General features: G+C 34.4%; 2 protein-coding genes across 3 annotated transcripts in view; one reads left to right on the forward strand and one right to left on the reverse strand.

The window, feature by feature from the left end:
• Nucleotides 1–141, reverse strand: part of FAM227B (family with sequence similarity 227 member B) — a 319,277-nt gene extending 319,136 nt beyond the window's left edge. The window contains exon 1 of one of the 2 annotated variants that reach the window (XM_056810170.1): nucleotides 1–141. The gene's annotated coding sequence lies outside the window, so the exon portion shown is untranslated. The other variant, XM_056810172.1, reaches the window with a different exon arrangement.
• Nucleotides 65–27,031, forward strand: DTWD1 (DTW domain containing 1). The gene is made up of 5 exons (XM_001380471.5): nucleotides 65–199; nucleotides 7,852–8,115; nucleotides 13,684–13,827; nucleotides 14,962–15,229; nucleotides 25,732–27,031. The coding sequence occupies exons 2-5, from the start codon at nucleotides 7,870–7,872 to the stop codon at nucleotides 25,956–25,958; spliced, it is 885 nt and encodes a 294-aa protein (XP_001380508.1). The 5' UTR covers nucleotides 65–199; nucleotides 7,852–7,869; the 3' UTR covers nucleotides 25,959–27,031.
• The last annotated feature ends 645 nt before the right edge of the window (nucleotides 27,032–27,676 follow it).

The following is a 27,676-nucleotide window of genomic DNA, read 5'->3' on the forward strand; positions in this document are numbered from 1 at the left end:
CTTAATGGTTGCTTCTCAGCGCTTATCCTTTCTAGTAACCGGCTCCGGAAGCTCGCGCTGGTGTGTCCTGGAAAGTGCTCCTCCCGGGTCGTGGAGCTGTCGGCCCCCTCAGATTCAGGTTCCTTCTGAGGTGGAGAGCGATGCGAGAGAGCCTGGGCTGAGGCTCCAGGAGCTGTGGGCCATTTTGGGGGCTGTGCAGGTTGGATTCCACTTCATTTTTTTCTCTCTTTCTCCAGGTGGGAGGCTGGAAACGGGAGGAGGGAGAGTTACGGCCCAAGTTGGGCCTTCTGGCTCTGAGAGTGGGACATTGGTAGTGCAGTGATATGAGAATGGGGTCGGGAATGAGGAAGTATAAATCCCCGACACTCTTCCCCCTGCTCAAACACCCTAACTGTATCATTCTGTTTTGTACATATGCGTGCATGTATGTAAAGATATGCGTATATACACATGTACACATGTATTAAACATATAGATATAGTTCCTCGGTTTCCTCATCTGTAAAATGAACTGGAGAAGGAATCTGCCGAGAAAACCCCCAAAAGGATCACTAAAATCAGGACTGAAACGACTGAACAGCAACATAATCTCAAAAATCTTAACAGAGTTTTAAAATATTAAAATGTAAAACTGCCCTAAGACTTTTGGGGCAACATATGTATGCTTTATGCACGTGTATATATATTTACACATACATGCATTTATATGTTTTTATAAGTCTACATTAATAAACACTATAAATATGAATATTTGTATACAAATAAATTAATATGCATATATGAATGTATATGAGCCCTTGTTATCTCTCTATAAAATGTGCGCCCCATTCCAGGAGGAATAATTTTCATCCTTTTTACTTGTCTACCCAACTTAGCATAGTACCTGGCGTATTTGTGGCTTGATTGATTCAGTTCCAAGAGTGTGAGTGTGTGAGTGTGTGTATGTATGTGTATATTCAATCCCATAGTATATGTAATTAGAAAAGATGAGTCATTCTATGTATATTGCAGTGCTTTCAGTAGGAAAGGTGAGCATGGAAAGAGCATGGCCTATCAGAGACATGCAGAATAGGCAATATATTGTTGTAGATTTAACAACAAAGGGGTAAGGATGCCCTTGAGGTTAAAATTATTAAGTAGACCTATGATTTTTAAGAGCACTAGCCTTGGATTCCCAAAACTTGACTGTTGTGCAGGATTTGTCAGTTACAGGTACTTGGACTTAAGATAAATTCCTTTTCTCTCAAGGTCTCAGATAATTCGCCCGTAAAATGAAGGGTCGCTAAGGTCCCTTTCAGCTGGAATATTGTTATTCTTCATGACTTTGTCAAGTTGTTTTTTAGTAATGTTGAACTTTGAACTTCTTTGAACCACTTGATACTAATAATTGTGACTATTCACATTCCATATTTATAAAACATGTAACATAAAACAACATAACTTCCAACAATTCTTGAGGTACATAATATATAATACATTGAGGCACATAGGTGGTACAATGTATAGAATACTGAACTTAGAGTTAAGAAGACCTGAAATCAAAACCTGCCTGAGATAATTAACAGCTATATGACACCGTGTCCCAGTTTCCATATCTGTTGAGTCAGTTAATAAACATCTACTAATTGTCTACTATGTGCCAGCAGAATGGAGTGAATGAAGTCAGAGATAGCCCTCAAATTCAGTAACTTCATTAATTACCTTGTGTGTAGATAATATGTAGAGACTGAGTGTCACAATTTTTAAAAAGTTACAACTATATGAGAGGATCCTTGAAGGTAGGGAATTTTTCATTTTTGTCTTTCTATCTTTGGTACCTACAATACTTGGTAGCTAGTTTTGTTGAATCATAGCATGGGTTTTTAACTATTGACTTTGGTGCCTTAGCTTAGACAGGTGGTCTCTAAGAGCTGGTTTTGTCATTTTATTCAATAGGAAAAAGCATAAGTGAGTGATTAAAGTTCCTAGAACAGTTTTAAAATCATTGAACTGGTGTTTATTGCCTCATATATAATGGGTTTTATGGAGAGAACAAAAGTAGAAGTTTATGATTCCTGTTCCCAGAATGTTTATCTCTAGAAGGGAGAGCTAGGGAGGTATCATGTTTTTTGTTTTTTTGTGTGTGTGTGTGTGTGTGGTGGTGTTCACTTTTCATTTGTTAAGTCTTATGATGTGCAGGGTCCTCTGCTTGATGCTGGGGCTCCAAAGATGAAAATGAAACTGTCTCTGCCTTCAAAGAGCTTATATTTTACTGGACCTAGTCTATGTAATGCCCTTTGCTTGGCACTTGGCACAGCATTGCTTCATACAATATGTTGCTTTTTCCTTTCCTTTATTTTTTTTCTAGAATATGCCTTCCATTCCTTAACCCATAATATATCTCTTATAAAAAGATTTAAAAAGAAAAAAAAAATTTAAGTCAATTCACTAAGACCAAGATGTCAGCTGAATCTGCCTGCATATTCAAGATTCCATACTTTAACCCTTTCCTCTGGAAAGAAGAGAAGAACATTTTTAAAATTCTTCTCTGGACCAAGCTTGCACATTATAATTATACATTTGGGCGGTTAAGTAGCAGAGTGGATAGAGTACCAGGCCTGGAGGTATGAAGTCCTGAGTTTAAATCCTGTCTCAGATACTAACTAGCAAGTCACTTAAGCTCTCTTTGCTTCAGTTTCCTCATCTGGGAAATGGGGATTATAATAGTACCTACTTCACAAGGTTATTGTGAAGATTTAATGAGGTATTTGTAAAATGCTTAGCACAGTGCCTGACACATGGTAAGCACTATAAAAATCTTACCTGTTATTGTTATTATTATGTTTAATTTTTTAAATTTACATTGTTGTCACTTTTTTGTTTTTGTGGTTCTTGTTACTGTGAATTAGTTAATGTCTTCCCATTCTTTTGTGAATTCTTCATATTCATTACTTCTTAGACACAGTAATATTGCATTACACTCCTGTGCCACAATTTTTTTCATTCCTTATTCACTGAGTGTCTCCTTTGTTTCTAGTTGCTTCCTACCATGGAATGAGCTGACAAGAATAGTGTATATATATACATATATGTATGTATGTATTTGATATAGCTTTCTGTTTTAAACTTTCTTGGGTCATGTGTCTAGTAGTGGGATTTGTGGAGCAAATGGTATAAACATTTTAGTCACCTTTTTTAGCCCAATTCCAAGTTGCTATTCAGAATACTTTCACCAATTTACAGCCCATCAGCGACATGTTAATGTAGTTGTTTTCCAGCAAACAATTAATCATCAATGGATAAGCATTTATTAAGCATCTTCTATGTGCTAGGCACTTTGCTAAGTGCTTGGAGTATAAGAAGAGGAAAAAGATAAGTCTGCCCTTAAGGAATTTAAAATTTAATGGGGGAGAACATCAACATGTAAAAAAAATATAAAAGCAAACTATGTAACTGATAAATAGGAAATTAATAACAGAGGGAAGGTGCTAGAATTAAAGGGTTGGAGTAGGCTTTTTATAGAAGGTCAGGTTTTAGTTGGGACTTAAAGAAAGCTAAAGAGAGCAGTAATCATAGTGGAGCAGGGAGAGCATTGCCCTCCACCATTGACTCTTTTTGTATTTTGTCATATTTGCCAATTTGCTTCCCGTTAAGGGAAATTTAAGTCATTTGATTTGTATTTCACTTATCATTTGGAGCAGTCTTTCATTTTATTGTTAATAGTTTGCAAATCTTTTGAGGATTTTTAATTCATATCTTTTAGCCACTTATTCATATATAGAAAGAGAATTCTCACCATTCGTGGTATATTCTATAAAGTTGTCATAAATACTGAAACATTGCTCCTAAAAGAAATATATGGTTAAGTTCCTTTGAGCCTCTGATCACAGCATTTACTCGAGCATTTTCTGGAGTAGTTTCACATACCATTCAGTGAATTCCCTTTTTCTTTTTTTCTTCTTTTGAACGTACAGAATTTTTATTTATTAACATTGAACAGTACTACATAATTTCCGTCTGAAGAAGTTTATCTACTAAATGGATTTTCTGCATAGGTTACATCAAAGCTTTCTTGTGCACAATGACACTAGACAGCACTTCAACACTTTGCTTAGGGAACGTTTTAAATAATGAAAAACCAATAAAAAGCATAAAAATTTGAAAATGTGACAATTATATAGACCACAAAATGGGCACTGGTTTAGAGTTTGAGAGCTGAAACAAGAAGGCAGAATATTGCCTTGTTTAACCATACTTGGGAACATGGGCATCTGGTGAAGCAAATTTTTGGCTGTTTTGTGCATGTCTGTAAATGACAATAAAAGCACCTCATATATTGATGTTGAAGTTCTGAATAAATTTTAGCAAGTAGATGAATTTGCAAATACAGAATCTGTAAATAATGAGGATCAACTAAATGTTTATGTGTCCATTTCCTGTATGTCTTGGATATCAAACTATTAGAGATATTCACTGCAGGGAACCCCTCGTTCCCATTGACAGTTTTCTGTATCCCAGCTAAATCGATTTTGTTTGTGCAAAACTTTCAATTTCATGTAATGACAATGATTTGTTTTACCTTTTATGGTTACTGAAATGTTTGGCCAGAATAAGATTGGTCTAAGAATGCAATGAGTTGAATTTTATTGGCTTGTTGTACTTAGCATCATCTTTATCATCAAAGTAGAATATGAGATTTATTTCCTTTGATCTCTTAGACTGATGGAGCCTTAAAATACCCAAGAAATCCCTTTCCTATAGAATAAGTGACTATTTTGTTCACAAACAGTATTTGAGGTCACACACATAGATTGGAGGAACCATTTCACAACTAGGTAACTTGGGGTGGGAGGGAATGCTGAGCACATTTTGTGAGATCAGGAGAGATTTGACCACCCCTCTAAACTGTTACTTGTTCTGAGCCCCTTAAGAGCATAAACCTGTACCTAATCAACATGGAAAAACAATTTTTGGTTGTTTATCCCCTTGGGTAGATTTGGCAAATATATGCTACTCTTGCTTTAATGACCAGCATGCTTTTTCTTTGCTGTCTTTTTATGTGGGCTTCAACCTCACTATGATTTGCAGTCTGAAGAAAGCCCCTGATGAGAGGTTAAATCAATGTCACTAACTTCTTGTTAGCAAATTATATTGTATTTTATTTTCCACTCTATTTTTTGTTCATTTTGCTTTCTATTTTTTGAGACCACAGAGTATTTCCTTTTGCTTTTGCAGCATTACTTTTGCTGCTGTCTGTTCTAAAAGTGCCCAAGGCTTCGTAGTTAAACATCATAATACCATAAGGCAATATAATATGAAAATCAGTCTGTAGCCAGGGAATGCATATCAAATTAAAGGGGCCTCTGCCGCCTTTTCCCTCTTAAAAGATGTATTTTGGTATTTGGTTATAAATGTGCCTGTCTTAAATGATTATCCTCTTTTGGAAAAAAAATCTAAATGAGAAAGTTATTTTATTACTTTTTCCCTTATTTCTAAGATGCATTATAGACTATATTTGAAAATTACTTGCCAAAATCTCAATTTTAGAAAGAATTTTAAAATGATCTAGTGTAGTTTGAATCTGAAAAGAATCATTCTGGAACCGAGCAAGTCTTGGAAGACTTCCAGTTATATTTAACCCATTTTTTCAGTCATCCCATTCTGTTTTTAAAAACTTAAAATTCACAGATCAATTTTTCTAGATCCATATATAAGAAATTAATAAGGAACATTACTGATTGATATATTGAATTAATTGAATATTGTTGACCCTAGGTACCCCTTTGTCGTTCAGTTAATTTTCTTAAATTTAAGTGGGACAGCTATAGGATAGCTTACTTTTGGTTATTTCATTCATTTTAAAATTATAACACTAGTAATAGCATTAAATCAGAAATGTAAAATGCTTTTTGGCACTAAAACTGTTATTTTCCATGTGTCTTGTGATTGTGCTAATAGTGTATTGCTCACATAAACCAATAATACTACTAATAGCAGACATTTATATAGACTTGTATAGTACTTTATATATGCATATATGTTATCTTATTTAATCCTTATAGCATCCTTAGATGATAGATATAATCTTTTTATAGATGGGGAAAATAAGGGTTGTGACTTAGTAGCAGTCACATGGGATATTTCGGAGCCTGATTTTAAATATAGTTTTCTGGAGATGGCAAGTCTAGTACTCTTTACAGTGTCCTCCAACTCTTTCCCAACTCTTTCTTCTTCCCTCACTGCCTCATCAATTCCCTTGGTTTTAATTCTCATGTATATATGCAGATGGATCCTAGGTCTATTTATTTACTCCTTATTTCCTCTCTGCTCAGTTTTACATCACCAGTTGCCTATTGGAAATTTCAAACTTAAACTGAAAAATCTTAAACTCAACTTGTCTAAAACTGAACTCATTATCTTTTCCCCTAAACATTTCTTTTCCCCCTATTTATATTGGAAATACCACCATGCTTTCCAAACATCAGGTTTATAACCTCCATTTTTATCCTGTATTCCTTACTCTCTCTCTCATCCCACATAATCCAGTTACCAAATCTTGCTGTCATGCTATTACAACATCTTCCACATGTGAACTCTCTCCACTCACACAGCGCTCCTACATTAATTCAGGCTCTTCTCCCCTCTCACCTAGAATATTGCAACAACCTACTCATTTGTCTTCTTGCCTCAAGTCTCTCATCACTCCAGTCTATTCCACACACTGCTGCCAAAGTGATTTTCCTTAAGTGCAGAACTGTTGTTTCAAGGATAAAATATAAACTTCTTTGTTTAGCTTTTAAAACCCTACATAATTTGACCCCAACCTATCTTTCCAGCCCAATTGGACATTCTTCCTCCTCCTGCTTTCTGAAAGGAGCCAAACTGGACTTTTCCCTCTTACTTAGTCATGATACTCCATTTCTCTGTGTCTTTCCACATGCTTGGAATATACTCTTTCCTTTCCTCTTCCTCAGAGCCTTTTTCTTCCTTTAAGATGCATCTCAATCACTGTCTCCTGAGAGAAGAATTTCCTGAATCCTTCAATTGCTAAATTCCTCCTACTTTGTATAATTTGTATTTTTTCAACATATGACCTGTATATATGTATATACTTGTTTTTGCCCATTAGGATGTAAGCTTCTACCAAATATTGTTTTATCTTTTGTACTTGTATCCCCACAGTCTAGCACAGTGCCTGGCATATAGTAGGAATTTAATAAGTACTTATTCATTGGTTATGTCCAGATAGCCTAAACCAAAAATGTATGAGACAAAAGTATTGCCATAGTTAAGTGAAAAAAATGGCTTTTCAGCATCATTGATCTTCATAGCTAAAACAAGGTGGCTTTCATAAGTCATTTTTGTTTTTTAATTTTGATGGAAAGAATATATTTAAAGTAATTGGTATTTGCCATTTTTAGTTAATTTTGCTTTTTAATTATCATGTGAATTTAGTGGTTAAGAATTTCAATAGTTATTGTTCTGTTACTGTTAGATAGCACACATTCTTGACATTTCATTTTTGAATTAAATTAATTACATATATAGTAAAAGCGGGGGACAATTTTACTGTATCATCTACTTAATAGCTTGCATAGGCAAGTCACCTCCTTTCTGGGTCTTGGTTTCATCATCTGTAAAATGATAAAATTGGATTTAATAACTCTAGGGTCTCTTCAACCTCTAAATCTATATAATGTTATGATATATAACTATATTGTAACATATATTTATATAAGTACAAATTCATGTAGATTTATATTTGTTTGATGTATGTATTATATTCATATATGCACACAAGCTTTTTGTTGTTGTTGCTAAGTTTTTATGTTGAAAGTCTTCATTTACAAATATACCATTGTTTTGATTACAGGTGTGTCTGAATTGAAAGATGTCCCTAAGTCCACCGACATTTTTCAAAGACGGCAAAGATTGTGAATCAGAATTACAAAATACTTCTTTAACTAGTGAAGATCCACTTCAAAACTTATGTTTAGCATCTCAGGAAGTTCTTCAAAAAGCCCAGCAGAGTGGTAGAGCCAAATGTCTCAAATGTGGAGGCTCAAGAATGTTCTACTGCTACACATGTTATGTTCCAGTTGAAACTGTTCCAATTGAACAGATTCCAGTTGTAAAGGTTTGTGAAAAAGGAAATGCTTGGGAGTAGAGTATGATTCAAAAAGCTTTCTGTATATTTCTGCTATAGAGTGGCTGACAGTGTTCAGTGATATGCCTCAATAAGTTTGGTCTTAGTAATTCTTTAAATTGTCTTTCTATTATTATAAACACAAAGTACCTCAATGAACTAAACCTACTAAAACATTTAGTAGATAGAAGGTTCATAAAAATTTGATGTGACAACAATAACAATTTTATTAAATATTTTAATTATTGTCCATAACAAAAACATGACATGTACAGATATTTATGATGTACTTCATTTGAAAATCAGTTAATATACCACCTGAAGTATTTCACAGCACCACCAAAATGTTTCAGATTTCACTGAGAGAACAACCATTGTCCTAATAGACCCAAGAAGGATTTTAGCCAGACTTTCATAACTCATTTGGCTTAAAGGCATTCAAGTAACAAAAATGAAGCAGAAACTGACGTCATATGTTGAATAATATTTTTGACTGTTAAGAACCAATTAAATTGATACTGTTTTATTCACTAATTTTCAAACTTTTTGTTCTCTGGATCACTTTGATGGACTGTCTGTGTTGCCCATTTATTAATAAATGGATAATTATTGCATATCCCTTATGTGCCAGCTCCATCTATGCTACAACTTTGTGAAGAAGATAAAATAAATATAATACTGGGCCCTTGCCCTCAAGAGTTGGGAGAAATGCAAGGATATAATATGACTGTAGTATTTAAAGCTTTCTTTTCAGTGGCAGGAATCACATTTCAGATGTATTTTTTAAAGTTTTAAATGATAAGTCTTTTTAATGTTTTATATTTACTTAGAAAATATACCTCAAACAGATCCCTACATACTTTTTTGCAATTTCTTTTTGGAACTAATCTCAGAAACCTTTACATGCCATTAGTGGTGTGCAGACAATAAAGATAAGATGTGAGAGGAGGAAAAATAACTACACATGCATTGGTAGTGAAGTGAGAGTATCTGGCCTTGCATCCTAATTTGGCTACTTACTTCCTATGTGACCTTTGACAATTCCCTCAACCTTTATGGGCTTCAGTTTTCTTATCTGTAAAATGTGATATTAAGTTAGCTGATCTTTGAGATACTTTCCAGATTAAATCCATTAATCTTACTTTAAGAACCATGAGTCTAATGGAAAATTTACTGCCTTGAATTCAGAAAGTATGAAATCTCATTTAAACTCAATAATTTCCCCCCAGATATCTCAGAAGCTGGAGAATACATTTTCTTCTCACACATGCCTGCCTTATCTCAGAAATATTGAGAATAAATGAAACCAATAAAAGAGAAAGACTCAAAACTACTCAAATAAAGACATGCCTATGTAAACATTAAGCTATAGTTCATGGTATCATTCTAGTTCCATCAGATGCAAATGGAATCACATACAGATACTATCACTTGGCAGGCCACATTTTTAGAAAACTCATTGTAAGCTAAAATCATACAAGTCAAATCTGGTTTTCCCATAGAAACAAAATTAGAATGGAGAAGATTGTGTTCCTGATCAAGGGCTTGATACATTATGTGAGTGACCACAGAACCATATTTTCTTTATCCAACTATATTTACTCATATAAACATACTTTTTGAGCATGAAGGTTCCTAAAATATAAAACACATCAACTTATTTTAAAAATCATTTAATATGATTTATGATCAAGAATGTAAGATTTTTTTTTTCTTATCATAAGATTCCCAAACTGGAAGGTACCTCAGAGGCTATCTAATCCAATACAAACTTGAAGTCATTCCTTCTACAACATATTGGATAAAGGGTAATCCAGCCTTTGCTTGAAAGTCTTCAATTAAGAGTGAAACTTCTACCTCTCAAGAGGACCCATTCCACATTCATAGTTATAATTGTTAGGAAGTTTTTATTTTATATCAGTCTAAAGTCTGCCTCACTGAAGTTTTCATTTTTGTAATTTCTACCATATTTTTACCATAACAAATCAGAAGGTGAAGGAAAAATTTCCTGGACTACATTTCCATAGATATTTTTTGGGCTATATGGGGAAATCATTTAAAGGCAAGGCTTTGTGAAAAAATGAATCAAAACATATCCATTCTGTACTTTGCTTTTTCTCACAAAATTTCTGATGAGTTAGTATATGCATTAGCTTTCAAGTTGCTATGTTTTCTAGGTGGCATAATGAGTATAGTATGGAGTATAGTGGAGTCAGGAAGACCTGATCAAATCTCACCTTAGCCACTGATTAACTGCAGTCCTGAGAAAATCAGGCCATAACCTGCCTCAGCTTCAGTTTCCTCCTTTATAAAAAGGGGATGATAATAATAGCATCTACTTCACATGGTTCTAGTGAAGACTGAATGAGATAACTAATATGAAGCAATTTGTAAACCTTAAAGAGTTATGTGGCTACTAACTGCTGCTGCTGCATTTTGAAAGCAAAGGGCCTCTGTACTCTCTTAAGCAGGTGAGCTCATAACTAGGAGCTTCACTGCCTCCTTATGCTCTGAAGGGTTTTCTCATTAAAATGAATGAATCAGTTCTTATACTGGCTGCCCTTTCATTCTTTACCACATTATTATTCTATAATGTAAAAAAATTTCAAAGTTTTGACTTTGAATTATTCAACTTGAGCAACAGTACAACTCTGAAGCACGTGGAATTTAGCCTTGGTCCATTTCAGCTACAAATTTTATATGCTGCTTTGAGAGAGTGAATTGCAATGTTCACTTGAACACACACCTCCCCCTCCTTCTTTTATAGCCATTCATAAAGATTTCATACATAGTGTGGCCATAAAATAATGAAGGAAGCCAGGGATTCTAATAGAGGTGAAGAGACAGGGCATTCCAGGCACTAGGTACAGCCATGCAAAGGTGCAGAGATGGGAGATGAGTATTATGTGTGAGGAACATCCAGTAGGTTATCATGGGCCAGATTTTAGCAGACCTTGTCTGCAGAGTTTCATGATTTCTTTCAGCAGCACATTAGTAGGAAGGAACCATGCCAGCCCAAGTTAATTAGCAGGATTGTTTTTATGGCTATAGGACACACTATCTTATTCCTATACCTCATTTACTCTGTCTGCTCATCAGGTTTAGCTCTGTCCTTATCTTCCTTTTGCTGCTTGCTAAGCTGCCATATTGACTCCACCTCCCTGTCCTTATCTTCCTACTCTTATAACTCAGCCAGCCACAGGATGCCCAGGGAGAGGCAGTACTATTGCTGGCCTGAGACTTAAGAGACCATGAAGACAAGGACAGTGGTACCAGACAGTCTGGGAATAGATGGATGCTCATTCTGTGTAAGTAGTGGAGGGTTGTAAATGCAGAAACCTGAAGGAAAACTACTCTAAGTTGATTGAGTGGGAGGTTTGACTCCAAGAGCTTTTCTGTCCCCAAGCCTCTAGAATTCCAAATTGCAACTTAATGTGAAATGCTGGATTGAGCTTGCTTTAATTGTAGCATATATCAGCAGAGAAAACCTTCAGATTTCTGGTGTTTTATCCACCTTAAAACCATTTCTCCTGGGTGCTCAGGCATGCCCATAAAGATGGAGAGGAAGGAGTTGTAGGAAGACAAAGGGCATATTGTCAAAAGATGAATTGCTGGTAAATACCCCTTCCTCTTTTTCTTCTCACCTCCTCCCCACCAATAAAAATATTCTGTCTGTGGCCATTTTAGTTACTTGTTAATCTATGTAAAGTCATTGATATTAAGTTGTAAATAACCAACAACAGAGAAACCTTTTATTTGAAATGAGCCTTCGGGTTGACATAATGTGTGGAAGATATATAACTAAATATATAGCTTACACATAAAATTATGTATGTTTATATGTATGTTATATATAAAAATGTATGCAGTTATAAAAAGTTTTTTTTCTTACATGAAAGTACTTTCTCCATCCAGTCTCCTCCCCTCCATCCCACAACAACAACCAAATAATAAACCAGCCTGCTAGTCAGAAGTATCCTTATTAAGTTGAAGTCCAGCTCTCCCCATTTCTAGTCAAATTTTACTGGATAGGCTTGGGCTTGTGATTTTTTTCTTTCCCTGCAAGTTATATTTCATAGTTTTCTAGGGCACTAAGTGACTTTCTCAGGTTCAGGGTAGGTGTCATAAGTAGGACTTGAACCTAGGACTTTATAGCCATGAGTCCAGGTTTCAAGCATTTATGCCATTTAATACCTTACTGAATAAGTGAAAATTGCTCAGTGATTTAAGAAAATCCAAAGCTTAGCTGTATATTGTGCAGAGAATATCTTAGGTAGGTAGAAGTACAGGTTGACATAGCCAGTATTTGAACTATGGTGCCCCAAAAGGGGAAGGGCTACAGAGGGAGAAAAAATGTGCATTAAGGAGGAAAAATGTGAATTTTAGTCTAGCTTTGTCAAGCCATGATTTAGTGAAAAACCTTACAAAGGCAGGTTAGTATATTTACTTTAAAGTTTTTTTTTTAGAGTGAGAAAACCCAGTCTCTATCATCTGTTTCTCACAAATGCAATAAATATCTCCAGGAGGTCATTAATGACCATGGTAACAGTATAGGGTAGGATCTGAGTCAATCCTATGTTAAAGCTGAGGCTTTACATGAAAGAATTTATGTATACATGGTTCCAGATAAGGAATTCTTTACCTTTTCTGAATCAAGGACCCCTTTGACATCTTAGGGACTCCTCAGAATGATATTTTTAAAAGCATAAAATACAAAGGATTAAAAAACTCAATTGTATTGAAACACATTTTTCAAAATTACTAAAGGGGAAGCTCACAGATTTCAGTTTAAGAACATTTGTTCTAGGTAATAATGCAGAGGAAGTTACATAGGATTAAGAAATGTATGTCTCTACTGATCTCCTTTGTTACAAACAATTACAGAACTATTCCAATGAAAACATCTTAAATTCATCAGGAATAAATGTCCACCACTAAGCAACATCACTTCTGGAGAGGTATATCAGGTAGTAATAAGAAGGTAAATAATGGAAATCTTTTAAGAAATAAGAAATTCATTAGGGACAGCATTTTAAATCTAAATAGCCAGCATCCAAAAGATGTTTTTAATAGTTGTAAAAGAATTATCTGAGCTTGACATATATTACTATTTCTGTTTTTAGACAGAAAACCCACTCCAAATTTTTAGAAGTTATGAAAAATGTTCTTAGCACAAATTCTATACTGTTAATAATTGGAATCTGAATATTTCAGTAATTTTAATGAAAATATCACTGGAATTTTTGTTCTCAGGGCAGAATATTAAGTGAGTTGAAAAATGTTCCATTGCCCAGTGACAGAATCAATGAGGAAATGCATGTGTTTCTTTGATGATATAGCCATTCTTAATATTTGGTGCTAAAAAGCAGCTTAGTTTTTTAGACATGATTATAAGACTGACTTTCAGATTTTTTTTTAGTTAATTAAAAGCATGTCTCTGGGAATTTATTGTAAACTTAATAGTTTGGCTTAAGAACCCATATGGTCTTTTCTAGGAAAACAGGCATATACTTTTAACATGCAAATGCTTTTTGATCTTGTCTCTTTTATTTGTTCTAGCTTCCACTGAAGATTGATATTATCAAACATCCTCATGAGACAGATGGCAAAAGTACTGCAGCACATGCTAAACTCTTAGCACCTGAAGATGTGAATCTTTACACATATCCTTGCATTCCAGAATATGAAGAAAGGAAACATGAAGTAGGTCACCTTTTCCCAGTGTACTTCATATGGTACTTAAACATAGCTTTTCAAAAACTAAATACAAGAATAACTTATTTATCTCAAAGTTGTTAAAAGAATAAAAATTCTAAATACTTACTCCTTTAAAGCAGAATATTTTTTAAAACTCTGATTTTTTAAATGGTTAAAAAACTACAAAATAGAAGAATTTCTAACATCTATCATATAGTTTTCTGTTTTCTGAATGGGTATACTGAATATGATTTGTAATATTATTAATATTATCTGTGCATTTACCTACTGAGTTGTATGTACCTTGTAAGGACTGCCACTTATCTTCATATTTAATATATATGAGCATGTGTATATGTATAAATAGAAAGAGACACATTGACAGAGAGACTGTTTCATTGTATTTATGTGTGCTTGCACACACCTAGTCTATTAGAAATATTTGCTGATTGAATGGAGTTAGCAATTTCTTGAAACCTTGACTTAATTATAATATATTCTGTGTTATATTAAAGTATCCATGAGGATTCTAAATTATGTAGGTTTATTTGCTTCATATGAAATGACTCCATACCTCTGTGTTTTGTTGTTGTTGGATTTCCCTTTGTCATATTTAAACTGTTAGATATCAGATATTACTGATACCAGTGTTTGATTATATAGAAAAATTGGGCAGTTAGGTGGTATGGTGGAGAGAGTGCTCGGCCTGGGATCAAGTTGAAATCCAACTTCAAACACTTACTAGCTGTATGACCCTGGTCAAGTCACTTAACCCTGTTTGCCTCAGTTTCCTCAACTGTAAAATGAGCTAGAGAAGAATATGGCAAACCACTTTTATATATGTGACGAGAAAATCTAAATGGGATCATGAAGAGTTGGGCATGCCTGAAATAATTAACAACAACAAAATTACATTGGAAATAAAATCTAATTGAAATTAAAGTGTTACCATATGTATTAAAGGAATTGTACAAACAATAGATAGTAAAATCCATGTTAGCAACTAACTGACCAATTTTTTCCCCTACAAACAGTTTGAAGTCAACTTTACAAGTGAAACGTGAATATATTGGTATGCATTGACTTTAGTTTTTAAAGATCCATGTAGAACATCACTGATCTGAATTTTCTTCATTCTAGATTGTACTTGTTTTTCCTGGTCCCGATTCTGTCTCAGTAGAAGATATTTCTCTTTATTTGCATAAACATATTCCAAGTAATGCTTTGGATAGTAGCAAAAATGACAGATCTGACAACCTACCCAATAAACGCCAAAAAGTGGAAGGAGAAGAGGATAGAGATGTAGGAGACATCAACAGGAAAGATGACTCCTTGCTGAAGAAAGTAATTTTTATAGATAGTACCTGGAACCAGACCCACAAGATAATTGCTGATGAACGACTTCAAGGTAAGGAAGCTCCAAAACAAAATGTGTCATGTACACATTAGATACTTACATTATTTATTATGATTTGCTTTGCTTTCTATTTTGACATAGTACAAAAATATAAAAATCTATATTGAGTTGAAATAATTTTTTTCATGTGTTTGCATTCGGTATGTTTCAGTATAGTTGGCAAACCAAAAATATAGATAGGTAGAGACTGGATAAATAAGGCTATTCTATACTAAAATGATTACTTTAGTGGAATTCTTATGCATACATTTAAGCATTTTCTTATGTCATAACATTCTATAGTGTATTACCTAAAATAAAATTTATTTCATATTTTCCAAGGTATTTTTTTATTATCTTTAACATTGAAGGATAATTTTTTTTGTCCGTAGCAGAATAGTAAAAAGTTTTAGTTAGTTTGATTTACCACACTTCATTCACTAAAAACCCATAAAATAGATTTATTATTTCCAAAGTCTTACCATTGACAGGACCATAAACTTAGATTGCTTCTGCTATTAACATAGCCAAAATGGTATTTTTGGTTTACAGCCATCATATTGGGTGTATTATTAGTCAATTCCTTTTTATTAGCTATATTTTTCTTAAATTGATCAGAATCATTTTAACAAGTAGATTTTCTGGAAAAAGATTTAAATTAAAGGGGTCTAAGGAATATTATAACTTTTTTAGCTAGAGCAGATAATAGTTGGGCAAAGAGAGTACAGAGTGAATTGGCTCTAAGGGAAAAAGAAATAAAGGATAAAATGTAGAGAAAAGTATAGCAAAATAAAAATTCAGGAGAGTTGGGGTTCTGGTATTTGCTCTTGCTTCTGCTCTATACTGTTGATCCTGGGTAAGTCACTCATTTAACTTGTGTCTATTTTAGTTTTCTCATTTGATAATGTTACATATTTAACCAACTGTGGCAATCACTCTCATCCCTGAAAAAAGTGTATATGGAATCAGTCATGTGACTTCTTTCACAGTGAAAGAGAACTGAGTTATTTGACTCACTAAGAATAACTTCCATCTGCCTAGGGCTAGAAAAATCAAAGTGTATTTGAGTAATAATAATAATGCAATTGTGAATTTTAAAAATCTCCATCTTGGTCTAGCACCAAAAAATTGTGCACACCCACACTACACGGGCATGTGCTAGTCAAGGACAAATCAGAAATAATTAACTGCCCACCTGGGCTGTCCTAAGCCAAGCTTGAGCCACCATTGGTACGTGTGAGGCACAGGAAGTGATGGAGAAAGCAGCCTCTGGAATTCGCTCACTTCCTGTAGACAGGGCTAGACGCCAGTTCGTGTTAGGAGCTTGAACAGGGAGGAGGCCCGCAGACAGCTTCCCTTCAGATCGGTCACGTGAGTCAAGGACTGATTCCTTTCCATCTTGGCCCTTTGGGCCTAATCTCCCTTTGCCTTGGTCAGAGGTTGAGTAACCCCTTTCCCTTTTTCTCTTTTCTCCTTCTCTCCCTCTCCTTTTCCTTACTCCCATTGTGATTAAACTCACAATAAATTCCATCCTGACTTGAGTGTTTCATTTTAGGAATTTCATAAGTAAATTCCTTGGCAGCCACAGTTTTAATATAACAATCTTAAAGGTGAAAATTTTCACTACAACACAATAAACTAATGTATTGAATGCTCACTATGTGTCAAGTACTGTGCTAAGCTCTGGAGATATAATTATAAAGGGCATGACAATACTTGTTTTCAAGGAACTCATACTCTTATTGCAGGAGACAGCTTATAAAAGAGAGCTCATGTGAGTACTTGTGGATCAACAGAACTAGCAGCCAGGGAGATGATACGGTATAGAGCAGTGGTGTCAAACTCAAATAGAAGGGGATTACTAATCTATATATAAGGATCCCTTTGGGCTGCATATTTACTTAGGTTTAAAATGGAGTGTAATCCATGTTTTATTGTATTTTCATTTATTTTGTTAAATATTTCCCAATTCTATTTTAGTCTGGTTTGGGCTATTCTCCAGAATATAATGGGCTGCATGCAACCTGGGCCATGTTTTATGACACCTCTAGTCTAAAGTATCTTCAGATATAATAGCGGGGCAAAACACAAGACTGATGGTCTTCCATTTCTTCCAAAGAATTATATTTGGTGCCTCCCAGCTTGTCTAAATAGTGTGAGCAGCCATATTACTTTCTTTCTCAGTGGTCCCAGATAGGCCCTGATTAGTTTTAGAATCAGAGGATGGATGAAAGAAAATCACACCTGCTGACAGATTGTGATTTTGAAGACTTGGAGTTTCAGAAAAAGATTTTATTGTGGGAGAGGTAGTTGGACCTTATCTTGGACTCCCTTTTCCTCAGACTTATTCATATACTTTTATCCTGATGTATCTAAAAGCTTCAAGTTTCTTTACAGCATTTTAATATACTATACCATGTGCTAAGAAAGAAAAGATGTAACTTGGAAAATTCTGTTGTCAGTATCCTAGAATGGCAGGATTTTGGTATCTGTGAGAGGAGTTTCAGTCTGTAATTAAAATCTGTACATTTGGCACAGGTAAAAAGAACTGTATATCATCAGTGACCATAAGAAGACTTGAAGTGTTTGTTTTGAGAAATAATGGTAAAGGGGGCAGCTGGGTGGCTCAGTGGATTGAGTCAGGCCTAGAGAAGGGAGGTCCTAGGTTTATATCTGGCCTCAGACACTTCCCGGCTGTGTGACCCTGGGCAAGTCACTTAACCCTCCATTACCTAGTCCTTACCACTCTTCTGCCTTAGAGCCAATACACAGTATTGACTCCAGGATGGAAGGTAAGGATTAAAAAAAAAAGATATAATGGTAAACCAAGAAGAAGACCTGGAGACAGGTAATAAGTGAATAGTGTGACCAAGCTTTTGACTACTTTCTTAACTATAATTACTTGCCCCAAATCTCCATTCTGTTTTTCTTCACTTACTCAATACCAGATTTTTCAAAAAGGATTCAGTAGAGGAAGAATATTAAGGAAGAAGTAAAAAGGCAAAAACTCTGAGGCCAAAGATCTGATTGTTGGACAGTCCCATTCACAACTATTTTGTCTATTACTCCAGGTGGTAGAAGGGATCATAAAGAGCTGGAAAATTTTCTCTGCAGAGCCTGTCATGTTCTGTTTTCATTATACCTATCTCATAAGAAGATTGTGAGGGTCAAAGGAGAGAGCTAATGTATGAACAGTTAGAATGATGAGAAAATACTTGGAAAAGCATAAAGTACCTAGAATTAAATGCATCACACTACCCTCTGTGTTTTCTAAGTGCACTTGTGCTATAGTCCTAGATTCTTACAAAATCTTTTTTTATTATGGAATCTAAGACATAAGCAATACTCTGAGTTTAAATTAGAGATCCCAAGTAGAAATGTCAAGTTCCTTTAAACTTTAGTTAATTACAAAGTGTACAACTTTGTAGTGGAGAGTTCTTTCCCTTCTCTCCCTTCTTACCTTTTTGTGCTTACCCACCCCTCAACCCCAGCAGTAAAAGGATTACTTGAGGTTCTGCATGAATTTTTAGCTTTTGCATATGTTGTAAGGATGTGTAAAATTGCCAAAACAGCCATTTCTTCCTAAGCCTGAGTTACTTTAATAAGAAACAATGATTTTTTGCAATAAATTATTTTCTTTAGCTTTTTACATATTTTAAGTTGTTGAAAATTTATTAAATAAAACAACAATGAACCTCTTAACATCAAAACGCCTAATATTATGGAAGTTACAAGTTTATTTTACCTTATTGCTAAGGTCAAGAAACCTCCTCAACAGGGCAATTATTCACTGTTCTAACAGACTTTACACAGATGTCTCTGGCTATTTTATGCTTGCAAAGTATAGCATATTAAGTAGAAATATCAACAGAATACTTGTTGGGAGGGGCAAATCTACTGAGGGAAAGGGAAGTATTTTACATATGTATCTGAAATTAAATTGCCCAAGACATGTTTAAGATGGTACTGTGAAAAGTCATAGAGAAGCCTAGTTCTTCTACATGTATTTCAGAAACCACATTGAATAATAGTTAAGAAATCTAAGGGTAAGATCAGTAAGTTCCTTCATCCAGCCCAAGATTTAATAAAACAAAAACAAAAACAAAAAAAAAAACTGTAGGAAGCCTCAAATGCTAGAAGAAGTTCTTATCAGGAAAGCCAACAGGAGCTCAGGTGAACATTCTGGAAATCAGCAATTTGCAAACAGGAGAGTCTCAGACTAGAAAAAGCTAGCATCAGGAACCCAAGAAATCATGGTCAGGACTATCAAAGAGTATGAAAATAGGTGGGCCTTGGCCCTGGTATAAAAAATCCAAAGAGGAACTAAAGTTGGGCATAGGAGTAAACAAAAGAAGATACCAAAAACAATAATGAAATATTATTGGTCAAGAAATCCTTAAGATAAACCAAGAAGAAGAGAATAACAACACAATAAGTATAGGGCAGTCCTAAGATTAAAAAATGGCTTGACCATCAGGACTACAAGAATATTTGGAAGTAATAAAGTAAAATAATACAGAAACCTAGTATTTGATAAATCTGAAGATCCAAGCTATTGGGGGAAGAACTTAGTACTTGACAAAAACTGCTGGGAAAACTAGAAAACAATATGGCAGGAACTAGGCATAGACCAGCATCTCACACTGTACGTCAAGATAAAGTCAAAATGGATAATTGATCTAGAAATAAAGAGGGATACCAAAAACAAATTAGGAGAACACAGAAAAGTTTATATGTCAGACTTGGGCATAAGGAAAGCATCTATGACTAAAGAAGACAGAAACCAAAAATGAAATGGTTAATTTTTATTACATTAAATTAAAAATTAAACAAAACCAATGCAACAAAGATTAGAAGGGAAATAACAAATTGAGAAACCATTTTTATAGCAAATTTCTCTGACAAAGGCCTCATTTCTGAAATATATAGAGAACTGAGTCAAATTTAAAAGAATACAAAACATTCCTCAGTTGATAAATAGTCAAAGATATGAACATGCAGTTCTTAGATAAATGAAGCTATATGAGGAAATGCTCCATATCACTACTTATTAAAGAATGCAAATTAAAACAACTCTGAGATACCACCTCACCCTTATCAGAGTGGCTAATATGAAAAAAAGAAAAATGATAAATGTTGTAGGGGATATGGGAAATTTGGGACTCCAATACACTGTTGGTGGAACTGTGAATTGATACAACCATTCTAGATAGCAATATGGAACCATGCCCATAGGGCCATAAAACCATGCATACCCTTAGACTCAGCAATACCACTACTGAGTCTGTATCCCAAAGAGATCAAAGATAAGGGGATAGGGCCTACTTATACAAAAATATTTTTAGTAGTTCTTTCTGTAGTGGCAAAGAATTGGAAACTGAGGGGGTGTCTGTCATTTGGGGAGTGGCTGAAAAGTTGTGATATATGGTTGTAATAGAATACTATTGTGCCATAAGAAACTTCAAACAGGATGAGTTGAGCAAAACCTGGAAAGATTAATATGAACCAATACAAAGTACAATGAGCAGAACCAAGTGAATAGTGTGTGCAATAACAGAAATTGTATACCATGATCAACTGTGAAGGACTAAACTATTATCAGCAAAACAAGGTTCCAAGATAACCCCAAGAGACTCATGATAAAAAATGCTATCCACAGCCAAAGAACAAATTGTTGGAATATGATTGCAAATCAAAGCATGCCGTCCTTCACTTTATTTCCTTCATGAGTTTTTTTTTGTTGTTGTTGTTTTTTAATTTGTCATATATGTCTTCTGTCATAGCTTGGGGAATTTGGAAACATATATTGCATGAAAACACTATTTACCATTTCAGGGAGTTGAGGAGGGGAGAGGGAGAAAATATGAATTGCAAAATGTCAGAAAACAATTATCAAAAATTGTTTTTATGTGTAATTGAAAAAAATTTTTGTTAAATAAGAGATAACATAGGATTACAAGTAAAATAAAGAGGAAAGATTTAAAGGAAAGTCAATAGCTTAGAGTGGAAGGTAGAAGTCTTTATCCAAGTAATGGGTTCTCTGAAAATTAGAATAGACCATATAGAATTAATGACTCTGTGAGACAAAAAAGGAATATTAGGGGGGGAAATCAAAATATTGGGGTAGTGGCCTTGTTAAACCAATCAAAGGCATAGTTAATATATGCCCAGGGGCCCAGATACTTTTACATGCCTGTGATCATTTAAATGCTTATGTTTCTTCTAGGTATCTCCTCACACCTGATTCCTTCATAATTATTATATTTGGATCTCATCCATTTTAATAAAATGAATATTTCCTTTACAGGCTTGATAACAAATAGTTAAATATCTTTTAAAAATTTTTTTAAATACATTAAAGGTTAGTCAACTTGGAAATCAACCAAATTAGTGTCTGAGCTTCAAGCAAATTCTTACACTATACAATAATTACTGTTGATAAGCAGTCACTAAGTCCATAGTTGACATAGAATATTTTAGGACCTCTGTTAACTCCTCTGTGATTAATACAGCTTAAAATATTTTTTATTCCTTTTAAAAATATCTTTGAGAGTGTATTAGCAATAGATATCAAAATCATGTGTTGAAGCTCATGGTGACAGTACAGTAACTATTTCATTTTAGACTTTGTAGCCCTAACCCCTAATTCTGTGACTGGCACATAGTAAAACCTCCTTAATAAATGCTTGTCAAATGAATAATTTATGAAATATTCATGTCCACACCATCACTTCTTTTTTTTAAAGAAACAAACTTCAGCTATAAAAGCATATTTTGCTTTTTATTTGTAAAAATATGACATCTTTCAGGCAGATTTCAAAATAAATGGAAACAGTCTCTGACACATAGTGGCAATATTATAGAAGAAAAAACATAGGGATAGGAATTCAATTGAATTCTAATTCTAGTCAGATATTAAATAGATGTGTGACCTTATATGTCACTTTTCACTTCTTAGAGCTTGTTTCCATATCTTCCAGATGAGAATATTTATCCTATGTGGTTTATAGACATGAAAGTCAGGAAAATCTCCATTTTGCCTTCTGTCTTTGCCCCTCATTATTTGGGTGCTTACAGACAAATCCCTATTTCTCCAATCTTCAGTCAACTCTTTTTTTTAAATTCAAAGATATTTTCCTAATTTCATGTAATGATAATTTTCAATATACATTTTCCAAAATTATAAAATACAAACTTTGTTTCTTCCCCCTCAGAGAAAATAAACAATTTGATCTGGGCTATACATGTATTATCTTGCAAAACACACTTCCATATTGATCATTTTTGAAAGAGCATACTCACACAAAACCAAAACCCCAAAATAAAACCATAAATACACTGATGTGAAAGATAGTATGCTTTGTTCTGCATCCATCCAACTCCAACAGTTTTTCTTTAGAGGTGGATAGCATTCCCCATCATAATTCTTTCAGATTTTTCCCCAGATTATAGTAAACTCTTTAAAAACTATAAATTATAGGCATGTTTTGATTGATTTCTCTGGAGGGAATTCTTGCCCAAGTATTTCACACAAGGAATTAATGGGTTAATTAATTAATTAATCCTTAATGTGTTGACCTTAATGTATCAGAGAGCTATTATAATTTCCATATGAAATAACAGGTATGGAAATGCCTCAAATAATTTTAAAAAACATAGAAATGAAAGCTATTATTTATAATATTTTTTTAATTCTGTACTTATCAAACACAGTGAACATCTCCATGTACATTGTAAAACAGAGAATCATATATGGATATTGCTTGCTTTCCTTTTTACATATATAAGAAAGTCAAATGCAACTTTCAGAGTTTGCCCAGTTTGTCTGTGATACCTTCTAGTCTTTTTTTATCTTCTCATTTGTTGGTGGCCCTGGGGATACTCTTCCCTTGCCCCCCTTATTCCTTTCACCCCAATTGAATAGAAAAAAGAAATCCCTTTTAACAATTATATAGTCAAGGAAAATAAATACCCACATCATCTGTGTCCAAAAATGTGTGTCTCATTCTGCATCCTTTGGCCATCACTTTCCTCTTAGTAGTGGGTTCATCACTAATCTGGAATTTTTTATGTTTTGATATTATCTGGTAAAGAATGTGCTGATCAAATTGTTTGCATTTATCACGTATCATTGATGTCCAAGGTTCCCTCCGTTGATGCAGATTGTATACCATCCATGTCTACCCATTCTTTGTCCTTGTTTTTATTCAGGCAGTCCACCCTGTGCCCTCTCCTCGTGCTGGAGTTCTTCCTTGATTTATACTGATATTTTCAAAATATTGGAAGAGCACCAGGGCTCTCCTTTAACTATCCTCTCTCATCACAGGACCAACCTGGCTTCTTTTTCAGTGATACATTTTCCACACATTTCTTTTATCTATGTTTTAGATGTTCCCTATTTGTTACATGTTGTAGTCTAGTCATAACTCACCTGGGTTAAAATGAAGTCTAGAATACTCACTTTTAAAACATAAAGAGAATGATAATCACTGCGCCCTGGTCTCACCATGTAAAAACTCTATTACCTAAAAGTCAACAAAGGAAGCTTCTTCTGACATTGAACTAGACCACAAATTGATAGTCCTTTTCTAGGATATTTTTGTCACGAACTTTTTCATAGGTCCATTTATAGTCCACAGATCTAGAGAGTCGGGGATTCTCCTGCCTCGGCTGGTGATCACCACACATTGTAAGACATTGCTCAGAGACAGTTCTGCTGCTACCTCCCCCATGACCTGGGACAAACCATTCTCTTTGCCCTGGCTTCCTTAACTGCAAAGTGAGGGGGGTAGAGAGGGATGTGCCAGTGATCCTGGCTTTCCATTCAGCTCAGCTTTGACTCAGAGAGCGGTGGCCACTGACGACCCACATGCAGCTTTTTGTTTGCTGCTCCTGGGAGGTAGTACGGACACTAGTCACATGTCTCTGGCAGCTCCTACATATAGACATTGCTCATACCTGATTAGGCTCATCAGCCTTTGCTTGAAAATCCCCAACTTCCCATCAACCATATGAATCTGATTTTTTTAGTTTAAGGGTTATTTACCTTAACTTTGAAATAGTGGGCAGGTAGGTGGCACAGTGCATAGAGAGAGCCCTGGAGTAAGGAAGATCTGAGTTAAAGTCTTGTCTCAGTCTTATCTGTGTGACCTTCCCATCAGTGTGACCCTGGGAAAGTCTTTTCATCTCTCTTTGCCCCAGTTTCCTCCTCTGTATAATGGGGATGATACTATCACTTACCTGCCAGGATTATTGTGAGAAACAAATGAGATAATAACTGTAAGATATTTAGTATAGTCCCTGACACATAGTAAGTGCTATATAAATGTTAATTTCTATTATTATTATTATTAACTAAATAAGAGGTAAGTAGCTTTTATTTTTATTATACATTATCCCCATACCATCTACCAGGAGTAGCAGTATTATCACATTTTACAAATCTGTGTTATACTTCCATCCCATCCTCTAAGATCTTAGTTCCGTCTTCTGAATATTTTTTTAAAGTTTAAGTTGGTTGGTAAGTTTCCTATGCATCCACTTTGGTTTGTTTGGGCAACTTTCCATTTTCCTACTCATCTAAATTATTTTCCCTGTGTTTTCAGAAATTTATTCTTGAACTTGTTATCCTTCCTATTCTGACATCCTCTAAAGAATTTTAGGTTGTGGCATCATACCGATTCTTTCTCTTAGCCTTTTAAGGCTGTTCTCTCAAAGTCTAGAGTATATCAATCAATCCATAAGCATTTGTTAAGTGCCTACTATGTGCCAGGCCCTGTGCCAAGCACTGGTACATGTCACACTATTTTGGATTCTAAGAGGTGCTATTCACTACTCCTTCAGAATCACGATTTTCATACCAATGGCCAATTCAGTTCAATTTAATTCATTTTGGGGGGTAGCTGGGTAGCTCAGTGGATTGAGAGTCAGGCCTAGAGATGGGAGGTCCTAGGTTCAAGTCTGGCCTCAGACACTTCCCAGCTGTGTGACCCTGGGCAAGTCACTTGACCCCCATTGCCTAGCCCTTACCCCTCTTCTGCCTTGGAGCCAATACACAGCATTGATTCCAAGACAGAAGGTAAGGGTTTAAAATTTTTTTTAAATTAATTTTAACAAGCATTTATTGAGGATTTGCTATATGCAAAGCATTGTTCTATGTGCTGAGGATGTAAAAACAAAAAAGTAGATAACAGATATAAGTGGTCCATAGTTTGCCTAAATAGTTTTCCCAAATTTCCCAAATGTTAACCACTCAACTGTCTCCTTGCTGGTATGTGGTAATTAGCTAACAATGGTTTATAAAGAACATTCCTCTATATGACATATTACTAATAGATTCTCTAAAGCACTGGACATAGTGCCTTACCTATTGGACATTAGTCCAACAAATGGACTAATGGAAGGAATTGTTCTAATTATTAAAGGGAAAAAGCTTAATAGATAAAACAAATCTTAATAATTTTGGCATTATTTGGAAATAGTTTATTCATACTTCATAATATTTATTTTTACAGGTTTGTTACAAGTTGAGTTGAAGACAAGGAAAACTTGCTTTTGGCGTCATCAGAAAGGAAAGCCAGATACCTTCCTTTCAACAATTGAAGCTATTTATTATTTTTTAGTAGATTACCACACGGCTGTTTTAAAAGAGCAATACAAAGGACAGTATGACAATCTTCTATTTTTCTATTCATTTATGTACCAATTGATAAAAAATGCCAAGAATACTGTGGGAAAGTAGCAAGAAATTAGTTCTATTAATTTGTAAACAGAATAATTTGTTAACTTTTTGGTCATGTTTGATAAACTTGTAATGAATATTGTGCTCTATTTTTTTTAACAAACTAAGAAAGCTAATGGGTACCAAGAATGAAGAATAAAATCGGAGAATAGCTATTAAAAAATAAATTTTTAAAAAATTATGTGAACTTTAAAACTATGTTTTTACACTTGCCAAAAGTAAATACTGATGTCCAAGGGAGTTGTTTGAAAAATTGACTGGAGAATACTCACTTTTAAATTTATGTGGTAGTAAACATATTAGTCTTTTAATTTGACAATTATATTCAACTTAAATTGAATTATTATACTGTATTTCAAAATATTTGATAACTTATCACAGCTTATATAATAACTGTGTAGCTGAGCAGTTATTAATATCTTCATTTTATACATTGTCAGACTATGGCAATGAGGAATTTAGTGATTTGTTCAAGATTATGTAGCTGATGTGGGTTAGTGACAGACCAAGAGCTGTAAGTCTTCTAACTCTTGAAGTTCTAGCCAGATTTTTTGGTAGTTAATATTATCTTAAAAACCTAACAACTTACTTTGATAAGTTCACATTTAAAATATCATAATTAAAAACTAAAAATAAGATATGCAGAGAAATCTAGAAAAAACCCTTTATTAAGTAAATAATGCAAAGAAAAAACAGAATTACAAGAATGATTACTATATAAGAAACAAAGTGAATGGAAATGAATGGACAAAGAATCCTGGTGAAGATTCAGGAGGGACTAAAATTTTTATGATGTTTTATGTATTAAAATTAATTGAAATGTAAATAATTAAGAGCAAATTTAGTTGGTCTTATTCATGTTCCAATGTTGGGCTTTCTTTTTAAAAATATTTTCAATTTTTTTTCAATTACCTGTAGAACAATTTTTGAAAATTGTTTTCTGACATTTTGCAGTTCAGATTTTCTCCCTCTCTCCATTGCCTCCCTGAGGCAGTAAATAGTCTGATATAGGTTATATCAGTGCTTTCATGCAATACATGTTAAATTTTCAATAAAACATTTTTAAAGCATTACATCATTCTAATTATAATTTGTTAACAAAAAGAATGCTACTATTGTAAATTAGTCTGAGGCAATGAAACAATCACATATACATGTGTCCCTCTGTGTTTGTGTGGATGTATAAATAGATAGACCCAACATCATCTGTCTAAAAATGAAGAAGGACAATTCATTAATTCAAGCTTTGTTCATAATAAGGACAATATTCATTTGGTAGCTTAGGTAAAATTGTATGTCTTCATGGCAGGTGTGAGTATATTTGGTAATGACTGAATTTGGATTCCTGCTGGGAAATGGACATATGAAATTCAAACATAATTATAAAATAAGTTATTATTTAATCATAGTCACTATGACATGACAAAGTAGAATATCTTAAAAGAAAATTATCTTGGGGGCAGCTCAGTGACTCAGTGGATAAAAGTGCCAGGCCTGGAGATGGGGGATCCTGGGTTCAAATGTGACCTCAGACACTTCCTAACTGTGTCACCCTGGGCAAATCACTTACTCCCAATTTCCTAGCCTTTACTGCCCTTCTGCACTGAGACTGATACTTGTTATTGATTCTAAGACAGAAGGTAAGGGTTTTTTAAAAAAGAAAGAAAAGAAAATTATTTTGGATAATCCTCCCTCCCTCCCTGCCTCCCTGCCTCCCT

This window comes from Monodelphis domestica, chromosome 1, assembly GCF_027887165.1.
Source record: "Monodelphis domestica isolate mMonDom1 chromosome 1, mMonDom1.pri, whole genome shotgun sequence".
Lineage (NCBI taxonomy): Eukaryota > Metazoa > Chordata > Mammalia > Didelphimorphia > Didelphidae > Monodelphis > Monodelphis domestica.

Bases quoted from the DNA above. Each gene is read 5' to 3' on its own strand.
- DTWD1 (XM_001380471.5), top strand. From the start codon at position 7,870: ATGTCCCTAAGTCCACCGACATTTTTCAAAGACGGCAAAGATTGTGAA. The intron at 8,116-13,683 runs GTTTGTGAAAAA...TATTTGTTCTAG, and splicing joins AACAGATTCCAGTTGTAAAG to CTTCCACTGAAGATTGATAT. The intron at 13,828-14,961 runs GTAGGTCACCTT...TCTTCATTCTAG, and splicing joins ATGAAGAAAGGAAACATGAA to ATTGTACTTGTTTTTCCTGG.